The following is a 20,413-nucleotide window of genomic DNA, read 5'->3' on the forward strand; positions in this document are numbered from 1 at the left end:
GCTGCAGTTCGAAAATAGATAACAATCGTATAATAAAATAGACCAGCCACACGTGTTGTCACGATAAGAACGCACCAAGACAATAAGTATTACAGTATTAGAACGTTCGAGATAATAATGAGATAACAATAATAATAATAATACAATAATGATAATAATAAGATACTTAATAAAACCCGATCGTATGGTAGTCGTCACTTACTTTGGCCGTACCCTCTGGCACTTGTATTCGACCCATGGTGCCCGTAGAATCCATTCTGGACGCCTCGTTCACAGTGTTTCCCCATATATCGTACACGGGTTTTCGCGCTCCAATGACTCCGCCCACTAAGGCGCCACAGCTTATGCCTGTCGCGCACACAAATCAAACGCATACGATAAAATATGTGATTTAAGAAATGATAAATATCAATATTTTGTGTTGATTTCGCTACAACGGTACACGAAACGTTTGTGGTTTGATATAATATCGTTGTAATATCGAATTTAACGACGTAACATTACTTACCTATAAATATCATAAAATTACGGCGTGATAAGAAAAGGGAAACAATAATTTCCTTAAGACGTATTTGAATTGCAACGCACATGATGTACTAATGTAATAACCGCGAAATAGCGTATACGTAGAAAATTGAAAAATTACTGCAATGCGAAATGGAAGTAGTTCTTATGATATTTACTCCGTATACTTGTACGGCATTTGATTTGATTATTATTGATTAATTGCGCACATTATACTTTCATTAGTATATATTAATAAACCATGACTTTCTTTAGTTCTGTGTTTATATTTTTTTTTTGTACTTACCAACCCTGAGTTGAAAGTTATTAAACGAATGCACATTGACATCTTGTAAACACTGTTTCATGGCCAATGCGAAGTCAACAAGAGCGCAAAGGTGACTGTACTCGTCTTCCCCGTCCTAAGATAACAGTATAATATAATTTACTTCAATCGATTTTTCAAATAATTATATTTGTGTTCGAAATTGTATCTATATGTTTTAGTCTTTAAACTATCCAAGTAGATATTAATAAAAGAAAAAAAAACTGCAAATATTTAAAGTGAAAGTGAATTGTAAAAAAAAAAAAAACGGATCGCAACAAGAACAAACAATAGTTTCTTCATCGTGAATACTTTGTATTAATTTTATTTTTGAAACATCAAATCGAGTTAAACTGCATAAGGTGATTAAGAAATGAACATAAAAAAAAATTTTTAGCAATCTTTTCCGTGTACGCATATAAAATTGGGTGAAAATAACGTGACGGGTAAAATCGAATTCGATTTTTGTGTAGAAAATAAATTGATATGGCTTTTAGTTTGACACGTGCCCTGGCACTAGTATGTATATACGATATATATATATACGGAACGATGCTTTTGAACGAAATTAAATCAAAAACATCCATGCACGATTGGTGTCACTAACACAATGTGCACTTGTCCTGTATGTGCTTTTGATACGATTCAATTTAGATAATAATAATATATTGAAAAAAGAACCTTTACCTTGATACTTGGATTTAATCCAGAGGCGGCCATGTAACTTGCACCAACGGTTTTGATTTTTTCTATCGAACCGAATTTCGCTTCCGATAGCAGTTCGTCGAAGTCGGCTATAAAACCGTTTAATTAATGAAACCAAGTAACAACGATTCAATAAACTTATGAGTATAATATTTAATATATATGTCATATATGACGTACTCATCTCACATAATTATAATTATTATAAAAGACTTTGTAAATCTTTCGATTGATTCCTTTGTTTTACCTACCCTTTCTTCACCGAGTGATGCACGAACAAATGGAAGAAGAAATTGTTACCGACAAAAACGAACAAATTACTTGAAGCGTACATCATTATCTAATTAATTAAGCGCACCGCCACAGCAACGACAATGTATTATACATTTGTTAAACTCGTTTACGTGACAGTTTTAATCATGGGCGTACCAAGGGTGGGGCAGGGGGGGCACTTGCCTACCCCTGCGCCTTAAACTGAATTATATTTGTTTATACCAAACGTGTAAGTTTTACATTAAAATCAAAAATTAAAAAAATATGTCTAAAAATAGTTTAGTGGGACCGAGTGTTATATACACGTGTAATTGTTTTGACGTTTTATGTGTTATCCAATGGTCTATCTGTAGATTATTTGAATTACGAGTTTAACACTAATCGCTTTATGTTTTTGCCCCTCTCTCCCTGATTCAAATCTTAGCTACGCCCATGGTTTTAATTGAACCGAATACTCAACTGACATGACGAAACAACTATAGCTTCCGAAGTGAAGTTGCAGACGTTCACGTAAAGCTTATTGTGTACAGAAATCGTAAAAACATCCGACAACGCGATAAAACGGACGTTTATTCGTATATAATGTACATGCATGCACATATGTACATACGCTTTTAATGGATCTACCTGAATTATGGATTTCATTGTGGAAATGTCGACCGCATATTAACATATATGGCATTGTTACACACGACTAATTACGATCGTTTTTACTGAACTATTTCGAATAGCGTCTTTCAAAACATGTCACGTAATTTATACGTTTAAAATGTGGAGCAAAAAAAAAAAATTATAATCTTTAAACATTAATCATCACGATATCAATAAAGGAAATTCGGTAGCTTATATCACGAGAGGAGGGATATTTAAAAATGTTTGATTTGGTTCAGCGGATAGTTCGCAAACGCACTTTTATTAAGTTTAATTAATTTAAGTAATGCTATTAGAAATCAACCAATCGAAAATGAACGGTTGTGTAGCAATTCATAGTATGTTAATAAGCGACCCCATCGTCGATGTAATTGTTTTATTGAGAACTGATACAGGAAGGGGTATGATGTTATATTATAATATTATTAAATACCATACCAACCTGTTCATCATATTTTAATAATTCCCACACGTACTTACCGATTATTTCGTTTAGCAACCTGATGCACTCCATGCCTTTGTTTATGTCTTCCGAATAAAACTCCGTAAAGTTTGGTATGCTCGCGAACATAACACCGACTTTGTCGATCGACTGCGAGTACAGTTCCTATAAAATATAAATTGGTACTTACATGGGAGGCAAGAAGTTTTTTTTTAATGAAGCAGTTACCGTGTATCAAGTACCCCTTCCCCTCTCAAGTCAAAGTTTTATATTCAGAATAAATATTAAAATGAACGAGTCCTAACAAAATAATATAGAATAATATTTAATGTAAAATCTGCAAATTATGGATTACACTTTTCTGTCATATAACACACACCTACTCATCCCATTTTAATCACGAAACAGCTGCTTCAATAAAACCCGCATTGCGCCGCCACTGAGTTCTTATACGGTAAATATAATCTTATACCTACTTACACATACACACTTAAACAGTGTATTTAAGATGCAACGATACATAGTGTATATATATAATATAAAATAATAAATTAACTATATTACAGGTATTTTATAGATATTTTATAATAATACATTTTTTAAATTATTGTAAGTGATTAGTATGTCACGAATACCGATGCTGTAAAATGTCTATAAAAATGTCCTTAAAACATCAAAACACTCGTAAAACAAGTAAATAATGGATAAAAAAAAAGTATGAAATGACCTTAAAATGTCAAAAAAATGCAAAATATACTCGGTGTAATTTAATTGTAAGTTTTAGTTAAGCATTGTCTAAGAAGTTCGAATATAAATTCCAAAGTTTTAAACATCCATTGTCTAATATAATAGTCATATAAATCAATATATTTACACCACCTATATATATATATATTACCACCTGGGTCCTGTCTCAGACGTCCCTGATTCGTCTCATTATTTCGGTATATAATATTAAATAGATCATGGTGTACATCGAACGGTTTCTCGTTATGAAATATTCAACACATATACAGAAATTCATTTTGCCGTTTAATCAAACGGCAAAACAATGTTCACTAAAAATGCGCAATAAAAGAGTTTACGGTGACCCTGCGAAGAAATTGCTTCAACAGCGTTACAGCGTTGCCACGGTTATCGATTTTTCCGGGTGTACATTAATACTGTCTAATCATTATATCGTATTTTATTTTAGATACAGCTTCAACGAGAACAGTGGCCAGGGTCGCCAAGCGTGGAAATTATTTTTCAATAGTTGTTTTTAAATTATTTTTCACCGTCACGTAATTACACAACGAGAACGATAAGAAGTTCAAGACCGAGAAAAGATATTGACTACGTTTAAACATGTTTGCGTTGTGTAAGGCGCCATTTATATTTGTCGGCTTGTTCGGTGGCAGTTACAGGACTTTTATCTAAGGTAAGCCTCGAACGAAAGCCGGCTTACACATCGTGGTGTATAAGGGTAGCTAAAAAAAAAAAAAATAACGTTATCTTATTCCAATAGATAATATATTTGAAAACCGACAAGGCTGACCGGTTCACGTTAAGCGTCATCTGCGCTGATGAAGTAACTAAAATGTCACGGCTGCGCCCCGCTCAAATCCCCGGATACCTGTACGCGCACGGTTTCCGCCGGAATCGATAACACAGGCTACTTAGCTGTGTACGGCACAATAGCAAACGTGATGTGCGTGGTGAATATATGAGGTACATGTATTAGAGCTTTTATTTTATTTCTTTTTAGTATCGTTGTAGCATAACTTTTATCTTTTACGAATGTTCAAATTTAAGTTCTTGAAAGTTCGACAAAAGTTCACCTACAATAAATTTATTCTAATGTTGTTTATTTCGCTTGAACCACGTCACGGCAGAACGGTCATGCAAATGCTGTTACCGGGCAGTAAGCGGAGGCACATCGCCCCCTCCCCCCTCCTTGTCTGGGAAACTTCACCTTAAGCGTACGTGTCGCGTCGGACGGGCGCGGTACGGCGGCGCTGCGCACTTACGTCGGTGGTGTGCCGGCGCGACGACGACAAGAAGTGATGGGCCACGTGGTCGGGCAGTATGTTGCGCAACAGTTGCCGGTTGTTGGTCCGCGTCTCCCGCATCTCGGTCAGCTCCCGTTCGGCTTCCCGTTTCCACAGGAAGTCCAGCCGGGACGTGACCTCCACCAGCCGGGCGTGGTAGGCGACCAGCACCAGGAAGACGATCAGCAGCAGCATCATCTGCGACGAGAGCGGCATGGTCCGGTGGTCCGAGTCGTTCTGCGTGAACACCTGCGGGTAGGCCAGCGACGTGAGCCCCGTGTACACGGCCACCATGACGGACGCCAGGAACGTTTTCACCAGGAAGTACAGCTTCAGCGTGGTGGCCAGCGCTATCAGGCACAGCACCCACGTGAACACCAGGTACTCCGGGTGCACGCAGTCGTTGGCGACGGCGCCGTTGTCTTCCGGTCGCCGTTTCACATCTTTCCGGTCGTGCTCGTCGCCCGACGCGTAGCCCTTGGACGACGGCTTGTTCTTCCGTATCAAGTGTTCGTCCGGCGTGAACACCTTGGGAAACACGTCGGTCGCGTCCGTCAGTTTGGATCAGAACCTGACCTATGCGTTGGGGAGCGGTGGACCCGGAGATTCGAAGCCAAAGCGAGCGCTTTCGACTTTTCGCCAATATTCCCGAACGCCCCCGAAATGCCTCAGCGTGTGTTTTTATGTCACCAGACGGTGAAATTCGATAAAAATCACCAAAAATCAGTGACGAAAAAAAATAAAAAATTACAATGAGATTAAATTGTCCGTTACGTTTGAAAGGTCACGAAGCTTATGGCTTTGTACGCTGAGGTAAAAAAAAAAAAAAAAAAACAAAAACAAAAAAGAAATGGAACACATTATGTATAACTACTGTTTATGAAAATTAACGTGTGTAACTGTTATATTATTTCCAAAAGAAAGTTTGTTATTTTGAAACGTAGCAATGACAGTGAAAAAATAATAATTCACTACGTTGGACTGAACTTAAATGTTTCATTTTTTAGCTTTATTTGGTAAACAATTTTCAATTTTCGTCTGTATAAGTTAAGAATAAATTATTTAATATATAACGATTTAATAATCTCATAACCAACCAGGTAATAAGTGTAAATATAATTTAAATATCGAATCCTGACAGTAATTTATATAGTGTTATATAATGTTAATACTTAAATTGAAAACGAGACTTACGAGACTTAGCGTGGACGAAAAACATATAAGACCGACCACGGCGCAAATGAACATCGTTCTTCTGAATCGGTTTTGCACCAGCACCGAGGACATCCGTTGCAAAGCCGACGGCAAGTGCAAGAACTCTTCGGCCATGACAAGCGTCAGTGCGGCGCAAAGCACCACGGTGGTGAACGCTAAGGCCACCAGAAGTTTCATGCACCGGGGCAACATTATCGTCTGACAACACACGACGAACAGCCAAATGATAAAACAACACGCCATGTTCGATTTGAACATGTCTTCGCGTAACTGACAAAACTGAAATACACACCGATTTTTTTTTTTTTTTTTTGTATTTAAATAATATTTGCTTACGATCATACTTTACTCCACCATTAAGTGAACTTTCGTTCAGGATTATCTCACGAAAACGAGAGAATTTTTTAACATAATAATAATAATATAGGTATACTTTTATCGATATTGCACGCGCTTACTTTTGATTCGATTTCCGGTTGTTTAAACCTCAACGTCCATCGGCCAATATTTTCGTTTCTCATTCTTTCGTTGCTTTCGACTTCGATACAATGGTCCATTATGTCTTCAGCGTGCTCGACATCGCCTTCGATCGTTATCGGAGTACCGCATTCGCCGTCGTCGATTTCCAATTCTTGATCACTCGTGTTTAGCTACACATGAAACATGTTCAACGTCTATTTATACGTGATTTATGATAAATACACATTTTTTGATTTGTGCAAATATCACGAGTTATAATACTTACATTTTTAAACGGAATCTCCGGAGTCCATTCGTTACATTTGTTATCGTCGGCATAATCCTCTAAACCCGTTGAATTATAATTATAATCCTATCTATTGCTAATGCGTAATATACATATATGTGTATATATATATATATATATATATTTACGATCTCAATAGTATATAAACAATATTTTTGCTTTAAGAATTAAAATATTTTCCATCGCATGTGGACAAAAATTCAACTAGTTAAGTGTGAAAAAACTGATCTCCTTGCAGAAGTTTTTTTTAAACTAATACTTTGCTTGCAGTCGATTTCCGAACTATTATGCCGAAAATCTCTGCTGCATATCAATTCACATATTTTACATTACGTTATATTATCTGTATATAATGAAGTTTGTGCGGTTCATAGATAATTTAACTTTTCGATTTTCCAAAATTTTAGAAGTCACTTTTTGTTGTTGTGAAAGTTAGAACATTAAAAGTTCACCTACCTTATTAAGAAATGTTGTTATTTTAATGTAGCTACCATCTTTATATGTATATTATATCTTATATAAAAGTATAAATTAACGAAATAGGTTTGCTCTTGAAACTAGTGATTAAATAAATTGAATTTGTTACTGCACCTGCATTCTATCATAATATAATATATATAAATATATATGTATATATATGTTAACCCGTAAACAATAACTACTATTATATCAATTTATCATACAAATGCAAAAGTGAACATTAAATATTCAGCAAATATTCTAAATTTTCCTCTCATCCTAGTGGCAAATAAAGAACTATTAAATTGATATGTAACATAATAATAATTATGACGACTATTAAACTGATGGATAATAAACCATATATCATGGAACTCTGTCGTTCATTATAAAATAATTTAAGATGTATTATAACACTATTCATGTAGTACAGATGCAACAAACATATTTTTAACACAATGTTATAATAGAAAAGTCAGAATCAATGTACAGTATCGCAAAAAAAAAAACAAAAATGCAGTTTTACAACAAATGTTTTTAAGTGATATAATTTAAGATAGTTTATTTTAATCATCAGTAAAAGTAGGAATTTATCTATTAAAACAGCTTGATAGATTAATATTGAATTAATTTATATTACGCAATATATCAAACTGTCAGTTTCTTAAAGTATATTTATTTATAGACGTTAATGAAATATATAAATTAATTAAAAACAGGTAATTACCTATTTTTGGCGATATTAGTTTATGCGCATTAGGGTTGAAGCTCAATTTTTCATCCGACCATAATCGGGGTCTCGAAGAGTTGATTTTTTGAAATTTTCTATGCCCTCGACAAGGTTCTTGATCTTTAATTAAAAACGTTTCAATGCCGTGATCCTGAATAGTAAAATACAATATCACGGAATAATCAAGTCATTTTAGGTAATTGAAATTACTCTTAAATAAGCATCTCTATTTTCTCCATGACCGGGTTCAGTATCGTAAGCTTCTTCTAAGCAATCTAAAGTCGCCTTGGATATATGAACACGTCTAAAATGTAATCACACATTAATTAATGTTAATATAGACGCGCGTGGAAGGTAATTATATAGTGTTGTAAATACCCAGGTATTCCTCCTGATTCTAGATGATTGGCTAACGTAACGTCATAAGACCATACGTCAAATTGCCACTTTCTTAGCCCTAAAACTCCACAAAGGACTGATCCTGAATGTATTCCAATACGCATATTTAGATCTACCTGTTTTTAATTAAATGTATTCAATGTCTGCATTTTTAAATGATTCAACGTAGTGTTCTTACATTTAATTTATTTCGCACGTCTTTAATAGCGTTTATCATGTGTAAGCCCATTTCTACGCAACATACGGCATGGTCCTGTCTAGTTTGAGGAAGACCTGATACACAATAATAACAATCGCCCAAAAGCTTGATACGAAGACAGTGGTTTTCCTAAAAAGTAAAAGAAAGTAGACACATTTGATAAACGAAAAATAATATAAAAAATAACAATAGAATGTGAAATTTACCGCGGCTAGTTTATCAAAATTAGCAAATAGGTCGTTCAATACTCTGACTAATTCTTGTGCACAAGTACGACTCGCCCATTCTAAAAACAAATATATAAAAAAAAAGTAAAAATTAAAAACAAAAACACAAAATTAATTGTGATTGATTTTTACAAATTTTTAAATGGAAATAAATTGATTTTTTTTGTTAAAATATAATGTTTTTTTTTTTCAATATTGATATAAATTATAAGTTATAAGTTATAAGTTAAAATAAATATGATATTTAGCCATTTGTATAAACAATTATAAGACCATCAAGAATATGTATATGCATATTATCAATCTAAAACTAAATATTAATGGAATACAGTAATAATATTTACTTTGAGGACAGAATATTATTAATTTAATTTATTTTATTTAAAAGACGAGTGTTGTCGAGGATAAATATTTTACTTGCCTGTAAAACCTTTAATGTCCGCAAAGAGAATGCTAACGTTTTCATAGCGATGGATGTAAATTCTGTGAAATTGATTTGGCATGAAAGGTCCTTTGTCCGTTTCAGAAGCAATATCCTTAATTATTTCTCTAGCCACAAAGTCCGGTAAAACTACAATATTATACGAAACATTAATGATACAATCCGTGTGTATATTTGAATGTATTGTACCTGAAAGTAAGAGTTTTTCTTGCTGTTCGTTTTCCTTTTGAGTCTTGAACCGCGCTTCGGTGGATCTATGAGTTTCCAAAAATGCTTTTCGTTGGCTTCTATCTGTTAGGAACTTTGTATACATCCCGGCAAAGTTGACGGCAGCGTACAACAAGCTCATCGCAGTCAACTGACGGGTGACGCACAGTGTATTCTACACGGACAACAGATATGAGTAATATGAGTAAATACAAAAGGTACACCGATGCCCGTTTTTCGATCGGGCAACATCAGCTTCTCAAAACCGTTATGGCGGAGTAGTTACTTTTTCTTTCGACGACTTTGTGTAACTGGTTATGAGTATGTGCAGTAGTGCGGTAGAACAACCGGCCAGTATGCACCATCGCAACGGTAGAGGTAACATGGCGTAAGTTACGAAAACTATGAACAAAACGTACCACACTAGATATTCTCTGGATCCTTGTCCGTAGCTTTCCCATACAAAACCTGTTACGAAAATTCCGAATAAAATTTTCACCATGATCACCGCGAACAATGACTCGCCGATATAGAATAGACGGGCAAGTTAACGGAACAAATAAACTCAAGTTGTAGAGTAGTTAAGCCAACACAAGACCATCAGGTTATTCAATAAAGTTAACAAACAATCGATTTGACTTGTTAAGTTTGAAGTCGGTACGAACAAAAATATAATCCTAACCAGAGTTATACAAACTCATTTCATTAAACGTTATTAACGTTCACTTAGAAACAAATTAATTAATGATGTACGTACATTGGTGGAAGTTTGTACGGGCTTATTTTTCTACACTGTGTTTATGACATTTTCCAAAAATGATTAAATAAAAAAAGCTTTTCGTTAGTCGATTGGACATTTTTTTAGTTAAATCAGATTTGAAAATTGTCATAAACGTATTGTAGAAACACGTACGTATTACTATACAACCAAGAAAAAAAAAATCATCAACGCACGTACGGTTCGTGTTGTTTTTATCATTGGTCAGTGTTACCTTGTACGTTGATGAAACACCAAGTGAAAACGGCGGCCCACTGGAGATAATTGTTTGCAAAGCATTTCCACCAGCCAAGCAGGCATACCGTGAGATTGGCGAACATGGTCAAACACGTCCATATGGCCCTCTGACTATGATACGGATGCTCGTGATAAGTCGGCAACAGCCACACTCCTAAATAAATATGCACGCAAGAATTTCCATACATGGTTGTCACAGGTGAAAATCGGATTTAATTATCAGGGGATGGTAAGTGAGAGTTTTATCGTTATTAGGGCAATTCATTTCGTGCGTTATAAAATAATATTTTAGTTTGTTTGAAAATATTCTCTCTCGACGTTCTCGACATTCCTGTGATATAGTAAGTGTTTTAATTCCATAAAAGCGCTAGTTAACTCTTTTTTATCATTAAAAAAATTCTAGGATATAGAAATCAAAATAAAATACAGTCTTTAATAAATCGATCGGTAAATTAATTAAAATTTAAGATTTCATAAATATTCAAATGAAAAAAATAAATAATTATGAACAGAACTTCTAACCAAATAAATCAATATTTCAGGGAATTCTTCTAATTAATTGAAAACCTTTTTGTCGTCTTCAATTATCTTTGTTAAATATTTTTCATCGTGTTGAACATAAAATTCACTAATTTGGTCGATGTATTAATTTTATTGATGTATGTATGTATTTTTCTTTTTATTTTCCTTATTATTTTTTTTTTTTTTAACTGAGAGTCAAGCAAGATCAATTTATCACAATGCTTACTCGGCCCCCATATTATATGTATGTATTTAATTACATAGATTCAGTTCTAAAAAAAATTTATAATTTCAAATATTTTACTACTCAAAAAACAAGTTTCTTTTTAAAATTTGGTAAGTAATAGAAATAATCGTAACATATATTTAGTCGTAATTTTAATGATTTAATGTACAAGGAGATTTTGATACTAATCTAAAAAAGAATACAATGGTAGTTATTTTATATTTTACACTTTACTCAGATTTCGACATTTGTTAATCAATGATTTTTTTATTATTTATATATGCTTTTACTCTGCACAACTGTTATGTTAATACCTATTTGTACAATTTATTATTTTTATTGGCACTTATTTTAATCAATGGCTGATGATATTTTATAATATTTTAACCAAATCTTAAGACAACCTACCGGCCAGAACGGCTTTAAGTGTCATGTCGACGAAATTAACGATGATTAAGGACTTTTGTCGTTGTCTGTGTGAGTATCTTTGATACGATAGTTCAAGACTGGGTTCTCGGAAACTGTTGGTGAGCGTTGGACAATAAATGCCTTTGTAAACTCTGCCTTTTTTGAATACAGGCTCTGTGTACTCAACTGAAACAAACAACAATTATCATATTATTAAGCATATCAACCGCCACAAAGATTAGTGTCGTGTACTAATATAATTGATGATTCAAAAAGATCTATTATCCAAACGTACATTATATGTGAGTAATACGATTTAAAAGATAGTCGGATTTATATTTTACGTGATATTCAATTAAATAATATTCAATATTTTTTATCTGCTAAAAGATTGTATTTTTCGTAAAACAGGATATATTTAGCTTATTAAAAAAATTAATCAATGTATATTTTACATACACTATATATTATAATTAAGTATCTAAGTGTATATATTTATAAAAAAGATTTAGAACTTTAATTTTCGTTACTTAAAAAATTAGGTTAGTTCGGGTAAATAGTTCGTTATTAATCGCGTTAAATATATAGATACAAATTGGTACTAGAAAAGTAAAAAGTAAAATGATAATAATACCGTGAAAAAAACATAGAGTTAAAGTTGGTATAATTTCATTGGTTTTAAGCATTAATAGAGGAAAAAAATAATTAAATTCAGTTAATAAAAGGAAGTGGATGTAGTACGACGGAAAAAATGTCCAAGAATGGTTGTGTAGAACTTTTAAATTAATTTGTACCAACAATAAAGTGATATCAGTTATACTAGACAAGATGTTGATGACCAACGAAGAGAGTTATGTGATCCACGGGCTACTATATTAAGTAACTGCAGACAAATAGGATTGTTTTCATTGTGATGATACGATCTATACAAGTAATTATTGGTAACAAAAGCATTTGCTTGTAATAAATTGTAGAATAAGATTAAATGAGTACTACGTAGTACAATTGTATTATTTTTTACATTTATGTTTATTTACGCCTTAACAGACAAATTTTTGAATGACTATTAAACAGAAACAGATATGATAATATCTGATATAATGATTTTAGAATGAATAAAAATTTTTCAAAAACATAAGATATTCAATCCAAACTCAGTAATACTTTTTATTTTAAACACAATCGAATTAATCGAAATCTTACTACATAAATGTAACTACTAAATGTAACCATATTGATATCATCCACAAGAAAATCAAAAAGCAACATTAAAACATAATTATAACTGTATTATATTAATATTAATAACTGTCATAACAAAATATGTAAAAAAAGAATAACATATTTAGTTGCATCCGAATTGGGTCCCGGATTTTTATAAGTACTACACTACTTCCTGAATATTTTTTGGTAAGTACTATATTATACTAACATTTTCCTTTCTTTTTTAACAGATTTAGAACTGTCTATGATCTATTTAGATCACAGGTATGGTTAAAATATTTTTTATAGGTTTTTTTTGTTTTTAGTTTCTTTTATTTACTATTGTGAAGAATTAAATCAATGTTATAAATTACAAGCTAGCAAAATTTTTCTTATATTATTTCAATCATCAATATTATAAGTTATCTTTTTCATTCCAACAACAACTGATTGCTCACAACTCAACAGTTAAGAAATAATATTTATTTACATCCAAAGATCATAGAGAATAATATTGTTATTAAAATAAGTTAAATAAGACATGCAGACTCAGGAGTAGTAAAAAGAAACTTAATCAACATTTAAATCTGTATCCATGATCCCGATAATAACGTAACAATATATAGGCTTCTATATTTAATAAACGAAGAGGTCTACAATTTCGATACGCTAAGTCATTCTATTTATATTTGGAGATACCTTATTATAACACCCTTAGTATATATACATTATTAGGCGAAAATTGGGATAATTTTTTTTTTCCATTTTTTTTCTTATTGACAACTTTTTATTGATTTTTTTAATTATACAGAAACAATTATTACAAAAATATATTTATTTATTAATTACTTACTTCTATGGAATCTCCCTCCACGGTAGAAAGTTTTAAATAAACACTGACTACAGTATGACTATCCTACGCTAGAGTACTTCACTACATTGATTAGTTCACTCAGGGGCGGCTTGATCATGAATTTTGTGGTTCACCAAAGCACCAAAAATTTTGGGGTGGATGTTATTTTAATAGGGGGTACTTGGTCTTGGCATCTGCCAGCGGTAGGAAATATAAAATTAGTAATTTAATAAAAATTAAGTAAGTTTTTGTATCTAGTATGACTTTTCGGTAAGGGGTGGGTGGTACTAACTATGCTTGAATCACTAACTGAAAAATGTCAAACCGCCTATGAGTTCACTACAACTAACAAATTATTAAATAATGATCGATTCCCTTAGCGATAATTATCGCGAAGAAATGGAAATACAAAGAACTTATTTGACAAAAAATAATAGTCAGTTAGCCGGGAAAATAATTAAAAATAGATTTTGTCAGTTCAACTTTTTGTTTTATCATTTTTTTTTTTTTTTTTTTTTTTTTATTGGTATAGAAAATTACAATCTGTGAAGTGTTACACAATAAGCAATTATGATAATAAAAGTACAACAGTGACATGAAAACTTGAATAGGAAGTGACCCACCGGCCACACCTACAATATTACTTACTATTTGTTATTTACAATTTTTTTTTTTTTTTTATTGACGCCCGTATTACAATAACACAGGATCTAGTAGGTCACGAGGCCAGTCCCTGTTAAGGCGGCGATTGATATTGTTTGGAATTGTTGTGGTTAGTTAGAAAATGTTTGAGCTTAAAGAGTAGGCCATCATGCCACACTCGGTCGAACGCTTGGGAGATATCGAGGAAGACTCCTGGACAGAATTGTTTTTTCTCAAAAGAGGTTGATATGTGATCATGTGATCAGTATTCTGTGTATTTGGTGGATAGTGTTATGTTTAGTACGGAAACCGAATTGAGTTGCTGGCAATATGTTATTTTCGTGGATAATGGTTGTAATACGTTTTAGTAGTAGTTTCTCGAATAATTTACCAAATGTAGGTAACAGGCTAATTGGTCGATAGGATGTAACTAATTGCTTGAGTTTGTTTGGTTTGGAAATAATGACGATAATCGAGTGTTTCCTTGTTGGAGGGAAATGTGATAGTCTCAGCATGGCATTGAAAATATGGGTTAACAGAAGTATTGATTTTTTTGTAAGATGTTTAGCTATTTTATTTGTGATTAAATCGTGACCTGGGATTTTTTTGGTTATAAATTGTTAATTGTTGAGAGTATTTCAGATGGAGTGATTGGTTTGGCTGGTAGCGATGTTGGTAGTGGTGCATACAAAAAAGAATGAACTGTGTTTTCATGGTTACTGTTTATTAGAGTGGGAGGATGTGGAGTGAAAGTTTCAGATGGTTGGTTTCCAAAAATATATGCTTTTTCAATGTCGGATGTCGTTAATTTGTTGTTTGGGCATTCAAGTGGAGGTATAGTGTCACGTTGGTTTATTAATGCTTTGGTGGTACGCCAGATCGAGCCATCAGATGGAGTTAGAGATTGTAGATGCGATTCAAATTTAGTGGATCTATGTTTGGATAGTTCAGTTTTTAGAGTATTTGTTAGCTGGTTAAATACGATTTTGTCAATTAGGTATCTTGAGTTTTGCCAGGTAGCTCTAGCTCTACGCTTGGCTTTTATTAGTTCTATAATGTAGATTGGAAGTGTGTTCAATTTTTTCTTTTGATTTGAAGGATTCGGAGTAACTGAAGATGAGGACGAAGAGATTGAGTTTTTAATGACAGTAGTTAATTGGTTTACTGCGTTATTTATTTGAGCGTGCGTTTTTAATGAGATGTTTAGTGATATTTGTTTATCTAAATTATGTTAAAACTGATCCCAATCAGTGGGACCAGAGCTGAGATTCTGTCTGGTGTTGAGTTCTGGTACTGCCCTACAGGTTAGAAGTACTGGAGTATGATCACTAGATAGCTCATTTAAGTTTTTAATGTGTGTATTGAGATGCCTCGGAATTTTTGTTAAGAAAAAATCTAATATATCATGTAGTCTATTCGCTTGGGGTGGCCAATAGGTGGGCGCATCAGGAGAAATAAAAGTGATATTGTTTTTAAAAATAGAATTGTGTAGTATTCGTCCTCGCGTGTTCGTGTATCGACTACCCCAAATGATATGTTTCGAGTTAAAATCGCCGCCAATGATAAAAGAGCTACCTAGCTTTTGAAAAAACGATTGTAGTTTAGGTTCTGAAATTTGCTGGCTTTGGTAGCTTACAAAATTGTTACGTTTGGGGAGAGGGAAATAGATGGATGATATAATTATAGGAATATAGTTGTTAAAATTTATTGATATATTTGCAGCTTGTAGATATGGTTTATTTATGATTTGGAGTTTGGTGTAAAGGATTGAAGATTTGATTAGGATAGCTGCACCCGCGTGCGCTGTTCCGTCAGGATGATCTGCACGAATTATTTTATAACCGTTAATTTTAAAATTTGTATTTTTTGTTAGGTGGGTTTCGGAAATAAGAGCTAAATCAATGTTTTGGTTATGCAAAAAGTAGTATAGCTCGTTTGCATGTTTTTTTAATCCATTGTCATTTCAAAGAATTATCGATAAAGAAGGTGTGGTGTTAGAGTTAATTGACATAATTATTTTTGAGAAGTACTTGACTAATTACTTGAGTTAAAAGTGTTATAATAGGGCTTATAATGGATTTTAAGTTGTTTATGAATGTATTCAATTGAGATGTTAGGTTATTTATGGACTCGGTACTTTGGTTTGGCGGGTATTGGTCATTTTTGTTAGAACTGGTTTTATTTTTTAGTACTTGGGAATACGATGATTCAATATTTACATTTGGACCTGTGTTATTGTTTATACTTGTGTTTGACAAGACGTGTTCATTTACATAGTATTTGTTGATTGAATTTGATATATTAGTTTGGCGATTCGGCTTGGTTCCCCGAGTTTGTAGGTTTTTGAAGACTTTACAGCCTCGGTAATTTGCAGGATGGTTCCCGCCACATAGTGTACATTTGGCCGGAAGATCTCTGTTTTTTAATACAAGATTCAGAGCTGTGTTGTTCGCTACAGCGTACGCAACGAGGCTTGCTATTGCAGTAGTGACGTGTATAACCGTAATTTTGACAATTCATACATTGCGGTAGTTGTTTACGTGCTTTGGGTGCTTCAACTATAACTTTGGTGTAACAAAGTGAGGTTAGCGAGAAAATGTCTTTATTATTTAGAGCGGGTTCGAGGTCGATAAAAAATAATGGTAAAGGGATTTATGTTAGATTTTGCAAAACGTTTGTAATGTTACGCACTAAATGACCGTTTTTTCCGAGTTCTTCTTTGATAAATTCGATTTTTGTTGATGGATGTAAGTTTCGGATCACTATGCGGTATGTTTTTTCGTCTTTCAGTTGATATGTATAAAAATCAAAGTTGTATTCCTTTAGATATTTTATAACTGAGCCAAAGGAACTTATTGTGTCTCTTTGAAGTTTTAAGGCGTTTGTTGTGCTTTTGCATGTGAATTCGGCTGTGGGTTCGATTATATTTTTTATGTTAGTACAGAAAGTAACAAAAATCGTTTATTTTGGTTTTGATAAATATTGGTGGTGGTTTTTTTCCTAATGGGGACGTCTTCGTCCATTGACTCAATTTGATCATCTTTGTCAACTTGAGAGAGAAGAGCGTAACTATTTTCAGTGACAAATTTTGTGTTAGATTGATTTTTAATGTTTTTAGATTTAGGAGAGTTTCTTTTGGAAGTAGGATTTGAACGCTTAAGTTTTTTTGGTGAAGTTACTTCTACCCAGTCAAAATTAAAGACATCGTCATCGGATATTTCAGTAGAATTTGATTTTTGTATAGTATTTTGATTAATTATTTTTATTGGCGATACACATTTATTATTCCTTTCGGAGTTTTTGTTTTGTTTGGCAGTGGGTTGCATGTTGATAATAATTGATATTATCTACTAATTAGGTGATGATTACAAGACAATTTATGAGTTTTGTATTGTGTGCGCAGTTCAATGTTGGAGTATCGTGATTAGCGTATTATAATAAGTATATTAACAGTTTTTAGTAATAGATTTGGTACTATACGTATATGGGTTTGTATAATTAAAATACTTACACAGTCTTGTCTTGGGGTTTTGGGCTCCAGATGGACGGCAATTTTTTTTTGTTAAAATGCACTTAAAAATTTTAGTTTTTTTTAACACTTTTCGGAACAAAAAAGATTGAGTATTTAGTTAAATTTTTAATAAAATCGTAATTATCAATTAAATTAGATGCACATATTACGAGTGCGGCACATCGAATGCGATTTGTTTTATCATGACAATCATAATATGGTTTTTTAAACTAGAGTTTAATAAAATACAAACATATATTATTTAAGTGTCATTCTGAGAAAATTGGCTGTTCTTAAACACAACATCAGGACACTGGAATGCCATACTTGAAATTGGTACTGTTCCGGCCAAACCTAGACGGATGACAACCCTAAAAAATAGCAATCGTACGTTCCTATTTTTTGATTCATTACACTACTTTCATCGTAACGGTTAGTCTCAGAAACTACGACCGATTACATAGGTTTTTATTTTGTATTGTAGACAATATTCTTCATAGATGGTTTTAAACTTTGTCTTACATTATAACATTGCAAACAATAACCCATCGTTGTTCACATGTGAGATCATATTAATTTGAGAATCACTGGCTTTCTATGGCAACTACGACAGATAAAATTATTTTTATTTATATTTATATTAATTAAAAACATATAATAAATATCTAATTTAGTTTATATTGACAACTTTGTAATTGCACAATAAAAGTTTTCATGTACTACCAATAAATTTGTGGACTTTTCTTATTTTTGTTTTTTATTTTATATAAACAAATAATTCATTAAGTCAAAACTGGAGCATAGCTGAATAGAACAGCTATAATTAAAATTTCAAAATATAAAAAAGACGTGTACATATAAGATATATTTTTTTCTATTATTTGATTTTAAAGATAGGTTCACATAAGGTTTTATTTTTAGTCGACAGAAATTTAAATTTTGAATATTTGTTTGTTTGTGTAGGGTTGCCATCGGTTATAGAAAATTTAGGCGTTGGCTAGTGAATGTTTAAAGCTATTTTATACAACTTGAAACATTATGCAATAAATTAGCAACATATAGACTGGGATGGGAACGAAGGAATGAATACAAAAATGGCTGGTGGGAATAGGATATGGACGAGAATGGTTACGGGGAGGTGTACCATTTGGTATGATGAAACACAAATATTTTTCACTTGGAAAAAGTCGGGTAATTTAACTAGTAATTTATAAGTCTTTTTGATGCAAAATGCAATGTACAATAAAATCATAGATATTAATATAGAACTGAATACAAGATATTTTACGGTCCATACGTCTTCTCGCATGGTTGGTTACCAACCGTTGCATGTATTAAAGTATCAAAGAAAAAAGTATTTAACATATACATTGTTCAAAACGTTGGTTGTTACTCTCCGGTGAAAAACGATGTGAAGTTCGTTCGATGTTCCCTCGAGAAAACTGATTTGATTGGCCCAACAAAAAGCGATTTGCATGTTTTAGGTTTTTAGTTTAAATATTCATAAATTAATTTGTATATGACGGACACTTTAAACAAGTTGATCATTCTTATTATTCTTCGTTACCTACTCGTATACCTATATTCGTTTCGTAACGAGAAAATCGTAAGCAAATTTTACCACATTATATAAAGTATATACACGAAATATGACTGTATAATGATGTATCAGTACTATTTGTTAGTTAAGGTAAAATAATTTTTCCAAGTCAATGACAGTGATCTACAGTGAAATTGAAGCGGGAAAATTATATAAACAACTTTTCGGAACAATCACAGCTGAATGTATAATCCATCAAACAATTGAATTTGTGTGGTTAGATTCATATCAGATTTCATCATATCTTTTCGATAATGTCTCGCTCCAACTAATCATGAACATCCCAATTCCATCCCACTACAAACTGGAATTAAATATTTTAGTGTATTATTTAGGCAAACGTTTATCCTGAGGCCCTCATCTTAAAGAAAAAAGATAACCAGCTGATATAAGACTATATCTCATTCATCATCTACTTTATTTTAAAATATTTAATTGTAGATACAAAAAATTTCTCATAAATTACACAACCATAAAACTTTTTTAGTCTAATGATACTATAATATAGGATGCAGCGAAACCATTAAATATAAGAACAATCATTCCAATTAATTGCATTAAGATTACTATAACACTCTCCTTGCTTTGTATCAATCCTTAACTTACACATATGTTTCATTGTAATGTAAATGTAGTTTTATACTGTATAAGAAAGATTAATAACTATTGTAAATTGTAAATCGTCGACTGAAATAGCATTTGCTTAACTATTATTGTACATTCATAGTAATTTGTCTATCAATGAGACTTATAAACCCTGTGGGTTTTTTTATCCATTTAAATATAGATTAAATAAATTCGATACTATCTGAATATTGGGACTTATATGTCACAACATTTATATTGATCACATTCCCAA

General features: G+C 32.5%; 1 protein-coding gene across 6 annotated transcripts in view; it reads right to left on the reverse strand.

Annotated features, from left to right (window-relative positions):
* The window catches only part of LOC112691990 (adenylate cyclase type 8), a 171,990-nt gene that overhangs the window by 25,329 nt on the left and 126,248 nt on the right, over window positions 1–20,413 (reverse strand). For all 6 annotated transcript variants that reach the window (XM_025566483.1, XM_025566482.1, XM_025566486.1 and 3 more), the window contains exons 5-22: window positions 11,746–11,931; window positions 10,567–10,743; window positions 9,861–10,042; window positions 9,557–9,749; window positions 9,347–9,496; window positions 8,905–8,984; window positions 8,678–8,827; window positions 8,479–8,615; window positions 8,311–8,404; window positions 8,098–8,251; window positions 6,891–6,949; window positions 6,604–6,795; window positions 6,125–6,424; window positions 4,910–5,458; window positions 2,939–3,065; window positions 1,517–1,623; window positions 812–926; window positions 203–348 (exon numbers count right to left, since the gene is read on the reverse strand). In XM_025566483.1, coding sequence (XP_025422268.1) covers window positions 203–348; window positions 812–926; window positions 1,517–1,623; window positions 2,939–3,065; window positions 4,910–5,458; window positions 6,125–6,424; window positions 6,604–6,795; window positions 6,891–6,949; window positions 8,098–8,251; window positions 8,311–8,404; window positions 8,479–8,615; window positions 8,678–8,827; window positions 8,905–8,984; window positions 9,347–9,496; window positions 9,557–9,749; window positions 9,861–10,042; window positions 10,567–10,743; window positions 11,746–11,931 — 3,098 coding nt within the window. The remainder of the gene's footprint in view (window positions 1–202; window positions 349–811; window positions 927–1,516; window positions 1,624–2,938; window positions 3,066–4,909; window positions 5,459–6,124; window positions 6,425–6,603; window positions 6,796–6,890; window positions 6,950–8,097; window positions 8,252–8,310; window positions 8,405–8,478; window positions 8,616–8,677; window positions 8,828–8,904; window positions 8,985–9,346; window positions 9,497–9,556; window positions 9,750–9,860; window positions 10,043–10,566; window positions 10,744–11,745; window positions 11,932–20,413) is intronic.

This window comes from Sipha flava, unplaced genomic scaffold (genome assembly GCF_003268045.1).
Source record: "Sipha flava isolate LNK unplaced genomic scaffold, YSA_version1 68_pilon_pilon, whole genome shotgun sequence".
NCBI classification, from domain to species: Eukaryota; Metazoa; Arthropoda; class Insecta; order Hemiptera; family Aphididae; genus Sipha; species Sipha flava.